The 18,944-nt window shown below is 43.9% G+C and overlaps 1 protein-coding gene across 1 annotated transcript in view; it reads right to left on the reverse strand.

The window, feature by feature from the left end:
• LOC113450966 (BPI fold-containing family B member 4-like) overlaps window positions 1–18,137 on the reverse strand; it is a 29,941-nt gene extending 11,804 nt beyond the window's left edge. The window contains exons 1-11 of the mRNA XM_087931980.1: window positions 18,009–18,137; window positions 14,904–15,098; window positions 13,788–13,920; window positions 12,658–12,762; window positions 11,793–11,936; window positions 10,661–10,721; window positions 7,681–7,741; window positions 6,970–7,061; window positions 4,971–5,183; window positions 3,093–3,146; window positions 384–554 (exon numbers count right to left, since the gene is read on the reverse strand). Of these exons, the coding sequence (XP_087788106.1) occupies window positions 384–554; window positions 3,093–3,146; window positions 4,971–5,183; window positions 6,970–7,061; window positions 7,681–7,741; window positions 10,661–10,721; window positions 11,793–11,936; window positions 12,658–12,762; window positions 13,788–13,920; window positions 14,904–15,098; window positions 18,009–18,120 (1,341 nt within the window). The 5' untranslated portion in view covers window positions 18,121–18,137. The remainder of the gene's footprint in view (window positions 1–383; window positions 555–3,092; window positions 3,147–4,970; window positions 5,184–6,969; window positions 7,062–7,680; window positions 7,742–10,660; window positions 10,722–11,792; window positions 11,937–12,657; window positions 12,763–13,787; window positions 13,921–14,903; window positions 15,099–18,008) is intronic.
• Window positions 18,138–18,944: the final 807 nt, after the last annotated feature.

The following is an 18,944-nucleotide window of genomic DNA, read 5'->3' on the forward strand; positions in this document are numbered from 1 at the left end:
TTCTAGCAGCTCTGTGCATTGGGAAGAGACTCCCTTTGTTCCTCTGCCTCGCTGCTGCCAGAATCCAAAGGCTCCGGAGGCAGCTCCCCACTTCCAGATGGTCCTGGCCCCATCTCTGCACCGGACTCAGGACCCTCATCCAAGTCCTCCCCAGACTCCCTGACCGATTCCCATTCTTCCCCGCTGTCCGATTCCGCTGCCGTCTGCACTGGCTGGTGGCAAACCACAACAGAACCATCATAAGTCAAGGATTACTTGGAACATGACCAACCAAATTGAAGGTCAACTTTTTATGGGTCCGGGATGAAATCTCTGCCTGTCACTCCATTCCCACATCAGGAAAAACAGTTTGTAGAGTTTCCCCATCATCGTTTCATACTCACGATGTTCAGGACACAGAGAGATTTGTCTTCACCATTGGGCTCCGTGGCCAAGATTTCTGCGGTGGCTTGAAGTTTAATCACGCCCATGTCTTTCTGCAGCTTCACGGTTGGAGCCTCAGGGACCGAGACCTTCAGCAGAAGGGGCCGAGGCTCGGGGAACTTCTGAAAGATCTGGGGATCCCACCGCCCCAAGAGAGAAAAGACATAACAATAAGGAGAGGATCTTTGCAGCTCAGGACTGAGTCCGAGGTCCTGGATGCTCCTGGTGGGTTTCTGGCAGACATTTCATGACCCAGATAGGTAACCTCATCAGCGCTAGAAGGGAAGCGGGTTGCGGAGGAGAAGGAGAGGGAGGGGGAGGGGCAGAGGAGGAAGAAGAGGAGGAGGAAGAGGAGGAGGATTTGGGGGTTTTCTGGCATACATTTCAATACAACTAGGTAATGTCATCAGTGCTAGCAAGGTATGGAGGTTGTGGAGAGGAGGAGGAGGAGGAGGAGGAGGAGGAGGAGGAGGAGGAGGAGGAGGAGGAGGAGGAGGAGGAGGAGGAGGAGGAGGAGGAGGAGGAGGAGGAGGAGGAAGAAGAGGAAGAAGAGGAAGAAGAAAAGGAGGAAGAGGAGAAAGAAGAGAAGGATTGCGGCATTTTCTTGAATAAATTTCAATACCCAACTTGGTAACAACATCAGTGCCATTAGGGGAGAAGATTTGGGAGGAGGAGGGGAGGAGGAGGAGGAGGAGGAGGAGGAGGAGGAGGAGGAGGAGGAGGAGGAGGAGGAGGAAAATTATGGGATTTCCTTGCAGACCTTTCATGACCCAACTAGGTAACAACATCAGTGCAAGAAGGGAGGGAGGGTTGGGAGGAGGAGGAGCTTCATCATTTTCTCGCAGACCTTTCATGATCCAACTAAGTAACAACATTCATGCTAGAAGGGAAGGGGTTTCCTCCCCGTTTACATAGCCAAGTGCCCATTCAAGGAACTACCAACCCCCCCGTCCACCAACTGGTGTGTAGGACACTTCAATCTCTTCTCACAGGCACAACTGCTGGGCCAGAGGTTAGGGGGTACAATAGGGAGGACACTGGGGCAGCTCTTTGTGCACATCAATGCTCAGCCGAGTTCTCTCTCTATATATATAGGTCACAGATCTCACAAATAGTGGCTAGGGCAATACATTTATGTTTTGATTGTACCTTTCATAAAACATGGAAAATATCTCTCTGTATAACCCTTGTGACGGTATATTTTTAGATTTAAGATTATTTTTCCTATTGGATTGTTTGAGAACATTCAACGATATGAGGCTGTGATATGTGGTATCTGCACTATTTCATTTGCTGATCAAATAGCAGTATTTCTAATGTGGCAGCTTAACTCTTTTCTGTTTAGTTAAGGATAACGCACGCAGATTGGCTTTCTATATGGAACACCTTGGCCGGATTGATTGATTGATTTGATTAATCATATGAATGTTGTGCTTATCGGGGTCATTAAAATGTCTAACATTACGTATGTCAGAGTTTGATTGAGCCACCATATTATTCTAAGGATCCATAAAGTAAATTTATTAATATAAATAGTAATATAATAGCTGGCGGTTTGTCTTTGGTACTTTGCTTCTCATTTTGTTAACCACAGAATACATGCCTGAGTGGCCTTATCACTTCCCCCAAAGTTTCCCTCTTCAAAGTAGCTAGAATCTTGCATCTTGATTTCATGAACCTTGATTTTGCAGGTGTATTTTTTTAAAAGTTCTGCATCCAAGTTTTATGCAAATTCTAGGCAGTGGTGGAATTTTGCTACAATGATGGATAAAGTATGTTACTTGGTATAAGTCTGGTCAGTTATTGCTGTTCCCCCTTGAAATGGGCATTCACATATTATCGGTAAATATAGCTTGGAAAGTAGGTTTCTTCAGAACTGTCTACTTAAAAAAAACTCTATTTTCTCATCCAGGAAGATCCTTCCAGGATAAGTTGCTTGTTGTCCCCCATTTTCATGAGGTGAGATGGGGTAGAACCAGACAATACTGTTGTTATTATTATTATTATTAACACGCTCTGATGCTAAGGAGTTCTATTCCCCTCCCCACCTGAAAAGAAATCTCTTCCAAAGGCAAAACGCAAGCAGAGGAGAGGAGTTTCTGTTTCAGTTTTATAGCACCAAGCAGCTTTAGTCCAGAACATTTGAGCTAAGCCACGCCCAGGCTCCTTGCTGTCTTCTTCTTGCTCACGCAGCAAATACTGCTTCAATTTCCAAATAGCCCTCAACTCTCTCACATGCTGGTAGGCAGAGCCCCAAAACTAAGCCCGACCACACAGTTTCATAGCGATATATAAACAAATATACGGTAATATATAAACTAATATGCAAAAACAATATGCAAAAACTAATATGCAAAAACATCAATCCTGTTATCACATATATTATCTTCCATTATAATATCGATTATATAACTGTCAGAAATATTTACTCATCTCTTTTTCTTTCTCCTATAAACCATATTTCACCTAATTCCACTCCTCTAACCTCAGTCTCTGTCATTTAACCATTTATAGAATAGTTGCCATGTTATGAAATAGTCCAAATTTTCTTTTCCTTTAATTCTAAGGGTTAGCTTATCCATCTCTGCACATTCCAGAATTTTTAAAATTATAATATAGGCATCGTATTTATTTTATTTTTCCCCAAAGCCTAAGCCGAGGAGTCTTACCATTGGAATCAGTGCTCCAAGAGTTGAAGTGGTCAGAGGAGGAAGTTGAGGGTACTAGGAGAAAAAAAAACACAATATGAGCATAAATACTTGTGATGCATTATTTATTTCTTGCTCCAAGGACTTTGTTCTCCGTCAGTGTTCCAAAATTTAGTTTTTTTCCTCTGATGAGGCTCAGGGTAGAAGAGCTGAGGGAGAGCTGAAGAAGATCTGAAGAAGAACTGAAGAAGAACTGAAGAAGAGCTAAAGAAGAGATGAAGAAGAACTGAAGAACTGAAGAAGAGCTAAAGAAGATCTGAAGAAGAACTGAAGAAGAACTGAAGAAGAGCTAAAGAAGAGATGAAGAAGAACTGAAGAACTGAAGAAGAGCTAAAGAAGAGATGAAGAAGAACTGAAGAAGAACTGAAGAAGAGCTAAAGAAGAACTGAAGAAAAGCTAAAGAAGATCTGAAGAAGAACTGAAGAAGAGCTAAAGAAGAGATGAAGAAGAACTGAAGAAGAACTGAAGAAGAGCTAAAGAAGAGATGAAGAAGAACTGAAGAACTGAAGAAGAGCTAAAGAAGATCTGAAGAAGAACTGAAGAAGAGCTAAAGAAGAGATGAAGAAGAACTGAAGAACTGAAGAAGACCTAAAGAAGAGATGAAGAAGAACTGAAGAAGAACTGAAGAAGAGCTAAAGAAGAACTGAAGAAAAGCTAAAGAAGATCTGAAGAAGAACTGAAGAAGAGCTAAAGAAGAGATGAAGAAGAACTGAAGAAGAACTGAAGAAGAGCTAAAGAAGAGATGAAGAAGAACTGAAGAACTGAAGAAGAGCTAAAGAAGAGATGAAGAAGAACTGAAGAAGAACTGAAGAAGAGCTAAAGAAGAGATGAAGAAGAACTGAAGAACTGAAGAAGACCTAAAGAAGAGATGAAGAAGAACTGAAGAAGAACTGAAGAAGAGCTAAAGAAGAACTGAAGAAAAGCTAAAGAAGATCTGAAGAAGAACTGAAGAAGAACTGAAGAAGAGCTAAAGAAGAGATGAAGAAGAACTGAAGAACTGAAGAAGAGCTAAAGAAGAGATGAAGAAGAACTGAAGAACTGAAGAAGAGATGAAGAAGAGATGAAGAAGAACTGAAGAAGAGCTAAAGAAGAGATGAAGAAGAACTGAAGAAGAACTGAAGAAAAGCTAAAGAAGAACTGAAGAAAAGCTAAAGAAGAACTGAAGAAGAACTGAGGAAGAGCTAAAGAAGAGATGAAGAAGAAAAGAAGAACTGAGGAAGAGCTAAAGAAGAGATGAAGAAGAAAAGAAGAACTGAAGAAGAGCTAAAGAAGAGATGAAGAAGAAAAGAAGAACTGAAGAAGAGCTAAAGAAGAGATGAAGAAGAACTGAAGAAGAGCTAAAGAAGAGATGAAGAAGAACTGAAGAAGAACTGAAGAAAAGCTAAAGAAGAACTGAAGAAAAGCTAAAGAAGAACTGAAGAAGAACTGAGGAAGAGCTAAAGAAGAGATGAAGAAGAAAAGAAGAACTGAGGAAGAGCTAAAGAAGAGATGAAGAAGAAAAGAAGAACTGAAGAAGAGCTAAAGAAGAGATGAAGAAGAACTGAAGAAGAACTGAAGAAGCTTCTTGGATGAGAAGCGAAATGTATTCAAAGAAAAACCAGAACGTCCAGTTTCCTTTGGGACAACCATGATCTGGACGACTGGGAAGCCCCATGGACGTTCCCTCTTTAGGAACCAAAGATCCAATTGTCTGAAGTTCTTGATTTCTCAACCTCTGAGAAGCCACCTTCTGCTGTGGCTGGCTTGAAGGCTACCAAGACCTTGGACCTCCTGCCCAACGGCGTTGATAAAGGCAACCCGGTCGATTCTTGAAATACACCGAGAACCAAGCAAACTCACCATTCCCTCGGTGATGTCCAGGTTCAAGAGCCCTTGTTTCTGCAAGACGCCCAACACGGAGCTGAGGAAATTGACCGACAGTCCCAGCTGAGAGTTGGTTGTGTCTTCCATGGGTGGCATAGGTGGCATGGGCACTCGGGGGGGTGGAGGGAGGGATTCCGGCTTGCCCAGCGGGTAGTCGATGAGTGGGCCGGCCACATGCCCAACCACCGTCTGGGAGGAAGAGATAATACAGTGGTAAACCTCAGGAAAGGCTGGAGAAGCACTTGCATGTTACAGGTAGCCCTCAACTTACTATAGCTCATTTAGTGACCAAAGTTACAATGGCACTGGGGGAAAAAAAAGCAATTCATGACCGTTTTTCACATTTATGACCATTGTAGCATCCCCATGGGTCATGTGATCAAAACACAGACCACTGGAAAGTGACTCATATTTATTTATTTTTATTATAAAAAGTTTTTTATTTTAACAAAACCACATAAAACATACAACACAAAACATAAAAACGTCATCCTTCTTCATAAATTTACAAACAGTGTATCAGTTGGTTTACCACTTTTTTTTGTGCATCCGTTTCCTAAATGCTAATATAGTTATATTACATAATAACTCATATTATCGATCAACAATTGTACAACCTAGTATCATTACTGAGAAATCGTTTAACTATAATTTTATTAATTCATACTTTAACGAGATAACTATAATTTACTTAATTTATTTTGCAACAAATCGTAAAATCATACCAAATCTATCTTAATAAGGTTTTATAAAAATAATATCCAAAAAAAATTATATCCTAAATCTAAATATTCTATTATTGTGTTTTATTATCTAACCATTGATAAAAAAAGATCCCAAACTTCATAAAATTGTTTATCTTCTTGTTCTCTAATTTCAAATGTCAATTTACTCATTTCAGCACAATCCAATATTTTCTTAATAATTTCTTCCTCTGATGGAGTTTTCTCACTCTTCCAGTTTTTAGCAAATACAATCCTAGCCGCTGTTAATACATTTACAATCAAATACTTCAAATTTTTATTATATGCATCAGGTAAGATTCCCAATTAAAAAAATCTCTGGTTTCAAGTCTATATGTGTCTTTATCATTTTTTTCCAACCATATGCAAATTTTTTTCCAACCATATGCGAATTTTAAAGTGACTCATATTTATGACGGACACAGCGTCCGGGGTTGTGATCCACTTTTGCGACCGTCTGACTAGCAAAGTCAAACGGGAAGCCAGGATCACTTAACCGTGTGACTAACTTCACAACTGCAAATGATTCACTTAGCAACCACAGCAAAAATGGTTGTAAATTGGTGGGGGGCGGGGGGGAATTCATTTGACAACGGTCTCACCTAGCAACAGAAATTTTGGGTTCCACTGTGGTCGTAATGCAAGGACTACTACCTGTATTCTCTTCCTCGGTCTTATTGATGTCATGGTGGAAACTACAGTGAAGATGTCAGTTGCATGAAACCGTGATTGATTTAAACATAGTTTTTTTAAAAAATAAATAAAATAACACGTTTATTACACACATTTGGTTCTTTTTTGCACTACTCTGACCAAACCCACATCACTCACAATACGGGTGGTCCTTGACGTATGACTGAAATGTTGAGCTCAATTGTGATCTTAATTCAAGGACTACTTGACTGACGCCCATAATTGCATTCATGCATTTTGTTGGAATTTTGTTAGTATCAGTCTTGGTTAGTTGTTTTTATGGTTTGCTGTGTTGTGAAGGACTAAAATTTCTAAGGGAACGACTGCTAGTCTAATTCTATTGGAACTAGAACTACCCTCGTGCCGTTTTCTCTGTTGGAAGTGCTACCTAATGAGTTCGAAATGGAGAGACCCCATTATCCCTGAAACCATGATGAGGGTTGATGCTGACCATTCACAAGACCAATTGGGCCTCGTTGGGCCTGCACCAAAGGGCAGCTGAAGCAACGTGGCAGAGCAAACTCAGATTGAAGACTTACATTTAAATCAATCTCCAGGAAATGTCCTGTGACCAATGGAAGGCTGGAGACTGTATACTGGACACTTCCCAGTATTCCCAGAGGAACCAGAGCTGCAGAGAACAAGAAGGTCAACAGATACCATGGAATGGGCGCCATCACTTGGCAGCTCCTCACATTGGCATCAATAAGTTGCATATCCTTAGAGAAACATGGTCTGGCCTTTATAGGTGCTCCATTTCTCTGAAGAGGAGGAGGAGGAGGAGGAGGAGGAGGAGGAGGAGGAGGAGGAGGAGGAGGAGGAGGAGGAGGAGGAGGAGGAGAAAGGAAGAGAAAGAAGAGAAGAGGAAAAAGGGGGAGAAGGAGGAAGAAGAGAAAAAGGAGAAAAGGAGAAACAGAAGGAGAAGAGGAGGAGGGTGGAAGGAGAGGAAGAGAAGGAGGAGGAAAGGAGGAGAAGGGGAAGAGACAAAGAGAAAATGAGAAAGAGAAGAGGAGGAGGAGGAAAGGAAGGAAGGAAGGAAAGAAAGAAAGAAAGAAAGAAAGAAAGAAAGGAAGGAAGGAAGGAAGGAAGGAAGGAAGGAAGGAAGGAAGGAAGGAAGGAAGGAAGGAAGAAAGAAAGAAAGATTTTTGCAAAGACACAGAACTGAGAAAAAATGATCCTGGTTTCTCTTCAGTTGCTCTAACATGAAGAAGAGTCTTCAAATACACAAGAAGAAGAAAGCAAAAACTCACAGTTCACAAGTCCAATCTGGTCATTGACAAGGCCCAGGACTACGTCGAGGACGGGACAAAGCTGGAAAATTTCAAATGTGTGTGATTTTCTATTCGTGGTTATCTCCATCTCTTGGACATCCATCTCTGAAGCTGAAGTATTCATTGACACAAGAAGAGTTCTCCACTCCTCTACTCATTGCAGAATATCTTCCGCCACCAGACTTGAAATTCTAGACCTAGAAAACCTAGAACTACGCCGCCTCTGGTCCGATCTAAGTATAGTATATAAAATCATGCATTGCAATGTCCTACCTGTCAATCAATACTTCAGCTTCAACCACAACAACACAGGAGCAAACAATAGATACAAACCCAAGGTTAATCGCACCAAACTCGATTGCAGGAAATACAACTTCAGCCACAGAGGGGTCAATGTCTGGAATCCTCTACCTGACTCTGTGGTTTCTTCCCCAAACCCCAAAAACTTTAACCTTAGACTGTCTACTATTGACCTCACTCCTTTCCTAAGAGGTCTGTAGCGGGCGTGCATAAGTGCACCAATCGTGCCTATCGTCCCTGTTGTATTGTTTCTTTTTATTCTATATGTATCCATTTCATGTTTTCATAACTATGTTTATACTTATACCTGTTATCTTGTGATTGACAAATAAATAAATAATAAATAAATAAAAGATAGATAGATAGATAGATAGATAGATAGATAGATAGATAGATAGATAGATAGATAGATAGATATTGTAGACATGATAGATAGATAGATAGATAGATAGATAGATAGATAGATAGATAGATAGATAGATAGATAGATAGATAGATAGATAGATATTGTAGACATGAAGATAGAGATAGATAGATAGATAGATAGATAGATAGATAGATAGATAGATAGATAGATATTGTAGACATGAAGATAGATAGATAGATAGATAGATAGATAGATAGATAGATAGATAGATAGATAGATAGATAGATAGATATTGTAGACATGAAGATAGATAGATAGATAGATAGATAGATAGATAGATGATAGATAGATAGATAGATAGATAGATATTGTAGACATGAAGATAGAGATAGATAGATAGATAGATAGATAGATAGATAGATAGATAGATAGATCGATAGATAGATAGAGGAAGATAGATAGATAGATAGATAGATAGATAGATAGATAGATAGATAGATAGATAGATAGATAGATAGATAGATAGATAGATAGATAGAAAGATAGATAGATAGTTAAATGAAAAGGATATCCTTTGGGGCGGATGCACCGCATCTCCAACGAAGGTTCCATAAATGGTACCCTGCGTGAATCACCTTTGCTCTGCTGACACCGGATGTGTGTTGCTGCTGGTGTCCTAACTGATGGGGTTGAGGGTTGCTTTAGAATGACTCAGCAGAGCTGGGAGCTACAGGATGGATTCTGCAACAACTGCAAGGCTGGAAATGGCCTTTTATTCATGTATCGATGTGGTGCGTATTGTTAGAGCGGTTTGGGGCGGATATAGACGGTAATGAAGCATTGAGTTAAGACACGGTGAAGGTGGCACCAGGTGGGGATCAGTTAGTGAGGGTTGGAATAGGTTAGAGATGTAGACGGGTTATAGGCTTACTAGCATTGAGAAGGTAATAGGTTAGGCGTGGCCAGAACTCGTACTGGGTGTGGTAGGGTTTGTCTCGTGATAATGGTAATAAAAGGAAAGAGAGCAAACTCAAACCCAACGGAAACATTGCCTGGCTTTTAGTTTTGAGTTCTTGCCTGATTAGAGTATTTGTTGTTTGCTGATATATTGAATAAACCACGGGTGTCCAACCTTGGCCACTTTAAGACTTGTGGACTTCAACTCCCAGAATTCCTCAGCCAGCAACCTTGGCCACTTTAAGACTTGTGGACTTCAACTCCCAGAATTCCTCAGCCAGCAACCTGGGCAACTTTAAGACTTGTGGACTTCAACTCCCAGAATTCCTCAGCCAGCAACCTGGGCCACTTTAAGACTTGTGGACTTCAACTCCCAGAATTCCTCAGCCAGCAACCTGGGCCACTTTAAGACTTGTGGACTTCAACTCCCAGAATTCCTCAGCCAGCAACCTGGGCCACTTTAAGACTTGTGGACTTCAACTCCCAGAATTCCTCAGCCAGCAATCACTTTTAGGATCTTAAGATTCAAAAGGATTTCTGCATAATTCACCAGGTGCCTTCTGAATTCCAAACCTGTTCAAGGCGATTCGTTGGGTTTCACTTCTTTGCAGTGTGCTCAGATGGAGAAATGATTTTTTAAAGAAAATCCTGATATTTTTATGCTTTTATATAAAATCTACTTTTTCTAGCTCTTTTGTAGAAAGTTTGCAGCTGTTTGTCCATCCGTCCTGCCCCCATTATACACCCAGATTTGTTTACAGGTAGCCGAATGTTCATTCAGTGGCCATTCAAAGTTACAACGGCACTGAAAAAAAGGACATGATCCTTTTTTTGACTGGTTACATCAGGGGTGTCAACCTTGGCAACTTTAAGACTTGTGGACTTCAACTCCCAGAATTCCTCAGCCAGCTTTGCTGGCTTTGCTGGCTGAGGAATTCTGGGAGTTGAAGTCCACAAGTCTTAAAGTTGCCAAGGTTGGACACCCCTGGAATAAACCATCATTGTCCTAAAGAGGAGCTGGAATTTAAAGACAAATCTTCAATACACAAGGACTGGCTGAGACAAAGAAGCTTCTTCAGTCCAGTCCCGTTCTCAGAACTGAAGACACTTCTGGGAGGAGAAGCAACATGTCTTCAAGGAAAAAGAAAGAAACTCCCGTTGCGTCTTGGAAAAGCACCTTTGGGACAACCATGGCCTGGATGAGGGAGAACCTCCACAGACATTCAGTTTTGTGATTGGGAGCCTTTGTGTCCTGTTGGGGCCTTCGTTGCCACACAAGTCTTGTTGGTTATGGTTCTGAGCTACTTGCCCATCCAGACCGATCACCTCACTTACCAGATCAGGAAGAAGTCTGTTCAGGACACGGGCTAATAAATTGTCCACAATTGGAAGAAGGCTGCAGAGAAGAATAAAAACAAGGATGTGAGGAACATCTCCAGTTTGACAAATTGGCAGAAGAAAATTTTGGGGAGCAACGTGGCATCTCCATTAGCACAGATCTGATCGAGTCTTCTTGGTTTAGGTCCCACAAACCTTCAAGTCTTCTCGCCAAGAAAGAAGCAGCAAATTGACAAAGGTTTTCAGGTTCTTGATTTCCCTCCTCTAAGTTATGGTGGACCTGATGTTCAGAAGACCAAGAGAGGTAACCTTGAGGATGGCCTTCACCTCTTCTTGGAGGGGGCAATAATTTTAGAGGCACATGGAAGCTGTCCATGTGTGGTCCAAGAAGACCTTCTGCAACTGAGCGCTTCAGATAATCTTTTCCTAACTTTATGCCACTTTACGAAGCTGTGAAAATACACAAGAGCTGGCTAAAAATTCAAAATTCCACCTTTAATTGTGTGTTGGTGAGTAAGGAAGAGTCATTGGTGGCACATATATGTCTTTTTACAGAATAAGTAGGCATAATTAAAAGGCAGACTTAAATGATGGCCTTCGAGTTGGCTAAAATAAACCAAATTGTCCTCATAGGTAGTCCTTATTTAACGATGGTAATTGAAACCGAAAACTCTTAAACAATGTGGTCATTAAGTGTGACTTCACTCCACTGCAAAGGTAGCTCCAGCAATCCCAATTATTTTGGTTAAGTGCATCACCACAGAGAGTGTTAAGCGAGCATCTGTTACTAGCGATTTCCTGTCGGCTTCCCCAGTGACTCTGTGGGAAACCGGCAGGAAAGGTCGCAAATGGGAATCACACGAGCGTGGAACGCTGCAATGTCATATTTGTGAGCTGGTCAAAAAGTGCATAAATTGTGGTCTGGTGGCTGAGGGGACACTGCAACAGCTGAAACTACGCAGATCAGGCACAAATCGCATTCATTCAGCATTGTTGTCATTTTGAACGATGGCTGGATGTTGCGAAGTCTACCTGCATTTATATCACAAACACATACAAATGAAAATATGAAGGTGGCAGGGAAGGTGATGGCACAGGAGGAACTGAAGTTCTCTTTGATGATGCTCACCCTCTAAGAAGTCTAATTTTAATGCCTCCCAGGAGCGTGTCACAGTGATCAATCACCAGTGTGGGGTAGCCAGTGCCATCCATTGTCAGACGGGCAATGGCTGTGATGTTCACCTCCACCGCAACGTCAAGCAAACCGAGAAGGCTGAAACAGAAGGGATAAGAAAACGCTGTTCAGGTCACCCATGGTTTGGTTTGTGGGGTGCTTGGTGGTTCTCTGAGTTTGGTGGTTTTCTTACAGATGTTTCATGAACAACATGAACAACAACATGCTCAGAAAGCACCAAGGACCTCACAGTTCTCCTCCTCCTCCTCCTCCTCCTCCTCCTCCTCCTCCTCCTCCTCCTCCTCCTCCTCCTCCTCCTCCTCTTCCCAAACCCCATTCCTTTCTAGCACTGATGATGGCCCCTAGTTGAGTCATGAAAACATCTGCAAGGAAACCACCCACAATCCTCCTCCTCCTCTTCCTCCCAAACCCCACTCCCTTCTAGCACTAATGATATTACTTAGTTAGGTCATGAAACATCTGCAAGAAAACAACCCAGCTCAGATAACTCCAAGGACAATCCTCCTCCTCCTCCTCCTCCTCCTCCAAGCCCTCCTCCTCCTCCTCTCTAGCTCTCCTTCTCCTGATGATGTTCCCTAGTTGGTTATGAAACATCTGCAAGAAAACAACCAGGCTCAGAGAGTACCAAGGACTCCACAGTTCTCCTCCTCCTCCTCCTCCTCCTCCTCCTCCTCCTCCTCCCTCCTCCTCCCCCTCCTCCTCCTCCTCCTCCTCCTCCCCCTCCTTTCCACAAATCCTACCCCCTCCTTTCACAGGTGATGTTCTCTTACCTCTCTCAACTGTTCACCATATTGCTTACCTCTTCCCATTAAGTGCCACTCTGGTGTACAAATCCAGGTGAACCCCAATGCCAGGTAGAAGCCTCAGGTTGATCTTGGGAAGGGTCAGCTCCACAATTCGCAATCTGCAAGTAGAAGCAAAGTCGTTCAGACAATCCCATTTTCCATTGACCTACAATGACAGAATCAATAGTTATCAAGTGTAGAGCAACCAATTTAGACCGGAAATCAGAAAGGGTCCCAGCTAAATGCACACAGGGTTTCATGTCCACCGTCCAATCCCAAATTAAGTTCCATGTTACAATTAGATGGTTTTAATTTATCTGTTTGTTTTATATTTATAGTTTTCCTGGTTACTCAAACCCCAAGCAAGAGACTAGTACAGGGAATAATTAAAATCAAGAGAACACTACAGAAAAAGGTGAATGTCAGTTCAAAACCTTCATCTCTGAACAAAACTGATGAAGTGTCAGGATTCCAGCAGTCACCCCCATTTAAATCATGAGCCTCGAGCCAAACTTCCAAAACTACACAGGATTTATTGGGAGTTAACATGCCGGCACCACCTGGGTGTAGCCGACTCTGAGATCCATAATTCAATGTCACCCTTGATCCTGGTTTCTCCACCCCCGGGGTGTCTCATAATTCATATTCTCCAATGGGACACGTCCATAGCCCAGAGTCATCAATCATGCTCTCCAGTTAGAATTTTGCACGGCAGAAACTTCAGGCACCTAGTTAACTATCTTTGAAAAACTATTTATGGAATGCACTTTTAGTTTGCAAGCTGCCATACTGCACTTCCAAACCCTTTTTCCTCCTCCCTTTCTGTTGGCAACTCTTAAAATGGCCATAGAAATGTTTTTATGAGTTGACATGACGAAGATTGTCTTAAGTGTCTTCTGGAATGTTGGAACACCCAGGACCAAGTGTACCTCCGGGCATAGACAATGAGGAAGTCTGCTAGAAAAAGTTCTCGTATTCTTAATTTGAGTTAAATTCTGGAAGTTGCAAGACATCTAATGATCACCAACTTGAGAAGCATGCCTCAGTGATCCATCACCAGAAGACCATTCTTTTATTTGCCCAAGGATACAGTTTCTAAAGCTGGGGTCCCTATGAAGAGCATACATCAACAAGACGTTCTTACCCAGTCAGTCCTTGGACCGTGCTGAGAAGACCTCCTTCCCCAAGGATGCCAAGGACTCCACCTCCACCAAGTAGGCCTCCGTTGCCCAGCAGGCCTCCATTGCCGAGGAGGCCCCCACCTCCACCAAGAATTCCTGCAGTGCCAAGCAGACCTCCATCACCCAGTAAGCCTCCTTGGCCCAGCAGACCGCTGGCACCTGGACCTCCACTGTTGCCACCACCAGTAGCCCTGATGCTCCTATCTCTAAGCATGCCTCCAGGTACCCTTTCTCCTGCTCCTTTTTTGCCACCACCAAGCACATCTCCAGGAAGTCCTCTTCTTCCTCGACCACCACCACCACCACCAAGCACACCTCCAAGACGTCCTCCTCCTCCTTCTCTACCACCTCCTCCATCACCACCATCAAGCACACCTCCAAGAAGTCCTTCTTCCACCACCTCCTCTTCCACCACCACCTCCAAGCGCACCTCCAAGAAGTCCTCCTCCTCCTTCACCACCTCTTCCACCACCACCACCAAGCACACCTCCAAGAAGTCCTCCTCCTCCACCACCACCTCTTCCTCCTCCACCACCAAGCACACCTCCAAGAAGTCCTTCCTCCACCACCTCCTTCTCCACTTTCACCACCAAGCACACCTCCAAGAAGTCCTCCTCCACCACCGCCTCTTTCTCCTCCTCCTCCACCAAGCACACCTCCAAGAAGTCCTCCTCCACCACCACCTCTTTCTCCACCTCCACCACCAAGCACACCTCCGAGAAGTCCTCCTCCACCACCACCTCTTCCACCACCACCACCAAGCACACCTCCAAGAAGTCCTCCTCCACCACCGCCTCTTTCTCCTCCTCCACCACCAAGCACACCTCCAAGAAGTCCTCCTCCACCACCACCTCTTCCACCACCACCACCAAGCACACCTCCAAGAAGTCCTCCTCCACCACCACCTCTTTTCCACCACCACCACCAAGCACACCTCCAAGAAGTCCTCCTCCTCCACCACCTCCAAGAAGTCTTCTCCTCCTCCACCACCAAGCAAACCTCCAAGAAGTCCCCTCCTCCTCCACCACCCCCAAGCACACCTCCAAGAAGTCCCCCTCCTCCACCACCACCAAGCACACCTCCAAGAAGACCTCCTCCACCACCACCTCCTCCTCCGAGTAAGCCTCCAGTGAGGCCTCCCAGAAGGCCTCCACCCCCGCTGCCCCCCAGGAGGCCTCCTAAAAGACCACCGTCTCCACCACCTCCATCGCCAAGGGGCACTTCTCTCATGGCGCCTTGGAAGGCGTTGCTTTGGGCCATCGAGTTGCTGACAGCTGGAAAACAAAAGAACAAGGAGGTCTGTTAGGAATAACAAGGTTACCTAACGTAGTTTGGGTAAAATAATATATATAAACTATGATAGTAAGTTTAAGTGTGTGTCACTTTAAACTGCAAAGCATGTAATTTGGGGTGCGGTTGTGAAACCACCATAAGAGGGAGCAAGAGAACCTCTGTTGCCGGATTGCTGATGATTGCTGGATTCCTGGATTGATGGTTTGCTAACTGCCTGTTCCCTACTGCTGAAGGAAGAAAGGAGGTTTGACTTCTTCATATCTCTACTGCAAGGAGATACATTACTGGACTGATATTTGTAAGTTTACTGACCTCTCTTTTTCGACACTGGAATTTGCAACTGAATAATCCCCGGACGGACTGAACTAGTGAATTATATATGGACTGTTTTGACTATGCTAAAACTATTACTGGAATAAACTATTTAACTAGCACAGTGTATCTGTTTTACTGAGTGTAAGCTACAAAAACGTGTATCTCACATAGTTTGCCTGCCTGCCTGACTGCCGTGCAGATTCTGCTAGGTTGTATCCCTAACAAGGTCACACATAACAATGGGGACGGACAAGACAACCTCACTCCTGTACCTATTTGGCTCTTTGGGGTTCAGCAAGTTTCACATCTGGGGTGCCTTTTGTGAATAAGTTTTTATTTCAAGAGGAATGGAACACCTTCCATCACTATTCATCTCTTTCCTTTCTTGCCCCTAAGATCAGGAATAGGAGGGTGTCCTGGATGGACCCCACGGGATGTCCTACCAGAGTGGCTTTGAGTTTGAGTTCTTGCTTTCCATGCAAAGACCCCAGGTTCAACCTTCAGCATTTCCAAATAGGGGCCTTCTCTACTCCTGAAGACCATGGATAGTCTCCAAGCTCACATCAATGGGCGTTATATAAAGCAGAGCAGACCATACTAGATGGAACAACAGTTTGATGCAGTTGAATATCGAGTGTTTGATGGTGGGCAATAGAAAAATAAGAGAAACCATTAAAAACATGGAAACAGTTCATGAAAAAGTGGGGTGTCCATTCGAACCTTCATCCCTGTCCATTTTGGAAGAAAGACAGTCTTCTGGAGCATTTTTAAAGCATATTTATGGTTTCTCCCAATTACTCAGTTCCTGGGTCAGTAGACAAGTCTAGGAACCAATTAAAATAATGAGAATATTAAAAACTGGACCTTCTACTCAAAGCATGACCATCCCTGAAGAAAGATGGTCTTTAAGTGTCTTAATGGCAGAAACATTCATGTTTCTTGGTCATATTGCGGGAAGATGATTTAAATTTATTATTATTTTTTATTAATTTTAATGTAATTTAATTTGTTTTGGCATAGTTCTGGTTTGTCTTAGTCAGATCCTGAGTGATAGACAAATACAGAAAACCATTAAAGTCATGGGAGACGCTCCCTAAACAGTTGGATGTCCGCTCAGATCTTCATCCTCGAGCAACCCTGAAGAAAGATCATCTTAAATACCAATAAAGTAGAATATTTGTAGCTCAGGGTTGAAACGATGGGTCCTTGGTACTCTCTGAGTTGCAGACATTACGTGGCCCAACTAAGTAACATCATCACGACTAGAAAGGAGGAGGGTTTGCACTGATGTTATTAGCTGGTTGGGTCATAAAACATTTGCAAGAAAACAGCCAAGCTCAGAGACTACCAAGGGCCTCACAGTCCTCCTCTTCCTCCCCTGCCTCCCCACAAATCCCCCTCCCTCCTAGCACTGATGTTGTTACCTAGTTGGGTCATGAAACGTCTGCAAGAAAACAACCAACTCAGAGAGCACCAAGGACCCCACAGTCTGTCTGTCTTCCTTCCTTCCTTCCTTCCTTCCTTCCTTCCTTCCTTCCTTCCTTCCTTCCTTCCTTCCTTCCTTCTTTGTCCTCCCTCCTTTCCTCCTTCCTTCCTTCCTTCCTTCCTTCCTTCCTAGTTGGGTCCTTCCTCCTTCCAAACCTCCTTCCTCAGAGAGCACCTTCCTTCCCCCTTCTTCCTTCCTTCCTTCCTTCCTTCTTTGTCCCTTCCTTTCCTTTCCTTCCTTCCTTCCTTCCTTCCTTCCTTCCTTCCTTCCTTCCTTCCTCTTCCTTCCTTCCTTTGTCCCTCCCTCCTAGCATTCCTCCTTCCTTCCTTGATCCTTCCTTCCTTCCTTCCTTCCTTCTTCCTTGTCCCTTCCTCTTTCCATTCCTCCTTCCTTCCTTCCAGAGAGCACCTTCCTTCCCCACTTTGTCCCTCCCTCCTTCCATTTCCTTCCTTCCTTCCTTCCTTCCTTCCTTCCTTCCTTCCTTCCTTCCTTCCTTCCTCCTTTGTCCCTTCCTCCTTTCCATTCCTCCACTTCTTCCTTCCTTCCTTCCTTCCTTCCTAATTCTTCCTTCCAACTTCATTGTCCCTCCCTCCTTTCCATTCCTCCTTCCTTCCTTCCTTCCTTCCTTCCTTTGTCCCTTCCTTCCATTTCCTTCCTTCCTTCCTTCCTTCCTTCCTTCCTTCCTTCCTTCCTTCCTTCCTTCCTTCCTTCCTTCCTCCTCTTTCTCCCCCTCCCTCCTAGCACTGATGTTGTTACCTAGTTGGGTCATGAAACATCTGGAAGAAAACAACCCGGCTCAGAGACCACCAAGGACCCCTTGTAGACTTAAGTGTCTTCTGGAATGCCAGCACGCTCAAGACCATATGCGCCTCTTAGGGATAGTGTACTCCATAAAACGAGGGTCTACTACCAAAGATCCTAATATTTTTTTTAGCTGGGGTTAAATTATGGAAGCAGCCACGCATCTAAGGATCACCAAGTCAACATCTTTCTCTTCCATTTGCCTGAGGAGGCCATTTCTAAAACTGAGGCCTCCCCATAAACAGACTTAGCTGAGATCCTTGTTCCTTGCTTGCTCTCTTAGACTTACCATTACGCAGCACGCCTTGGTTGACTCGGATGACCGCGTCGGTTGGAAGGAGTTGACTTCGGGAGGGAGTCAGCAGAGCAGAGACCACGAAGACGCCCCAGGCCGCTAACATCTTTGGTCAAGTGGGACCTGCTGAGATGCAACCGGGGCTGAGTACAGATGTCCTCTCAAAATTTCTCTCCATCTGATTAGCGGGGAGAGAAACCGAGTGGGAGATTTCTCTGGCCGACCAATTCTGAAGAGCTCCGGGGCGAGGGGGCAAGATCTTTCTGTGAAAGGCCTTCAGGAGAACTTCTTCTTGAGATCTTCCCTTGGGGTTGAACCAGAGGTGGTATTCAGCAGGTTCTGGCCGGTTCTGGAGAACCAGTGGTGGAAATTTTGAGTCCTTTGGAGAACCAGCCAATCCCACCTCTGACCGGCCTCCATCCCTTCTCTGCCTCCTATTGAGTCCCAGCTGATCGGCTGGGTCTCCTTTGGTTGCCCTGCACAGGAGAACGGAGCTGCAAAGCAGGTCAGTGGGGTGGGAAGCGGGATTTTGCAGTATCCTTCCCCTGCCACGCCCACCCAGCCACGCCCACAGAGCCAGTAGTAAAATATTTTGAATCCCGCCACTGGGTTGAACAGCGGGAAGTCTTGGGCGGTGACAAACCATAACAAATTGTCCCAAAGGTAAATGGTCTCCATAAGGCAAATGGTCTTTCTTGTTCTTGATTTTCCTTAAAAGCATTTCACTTCTCATCCAACATCTGAAGAACTTCAGAACTGAAGAAGCTTCTTGGATGAAAAGGGAAGTGTTTTCAAGGAGAAGTAAAATCAAGAAAGTCTAGTTGCCTTTTGGAAAAGCACCTTTTCCATGACTTGGAGTATGACATTCCATGTCACTAACCACGACTTGGATGATGGGGAACCTTCATAGACACCTAACAAATGGTGGAT

This window comes from Pseudonaja textilis, chromosome 3 (genome assembly GCF_049901715.1).
Source record: "Pseudonaja textilis isolate UNSWEBS1 chromosome 3, rPseTex1.2, whole genome shotgun sequence".
NCBI lineage: Eukaryota > Metazoa > Chordata > Lepidosauria > Squamata > Elapidae > Pseudonaja > Pseudonaja textilis.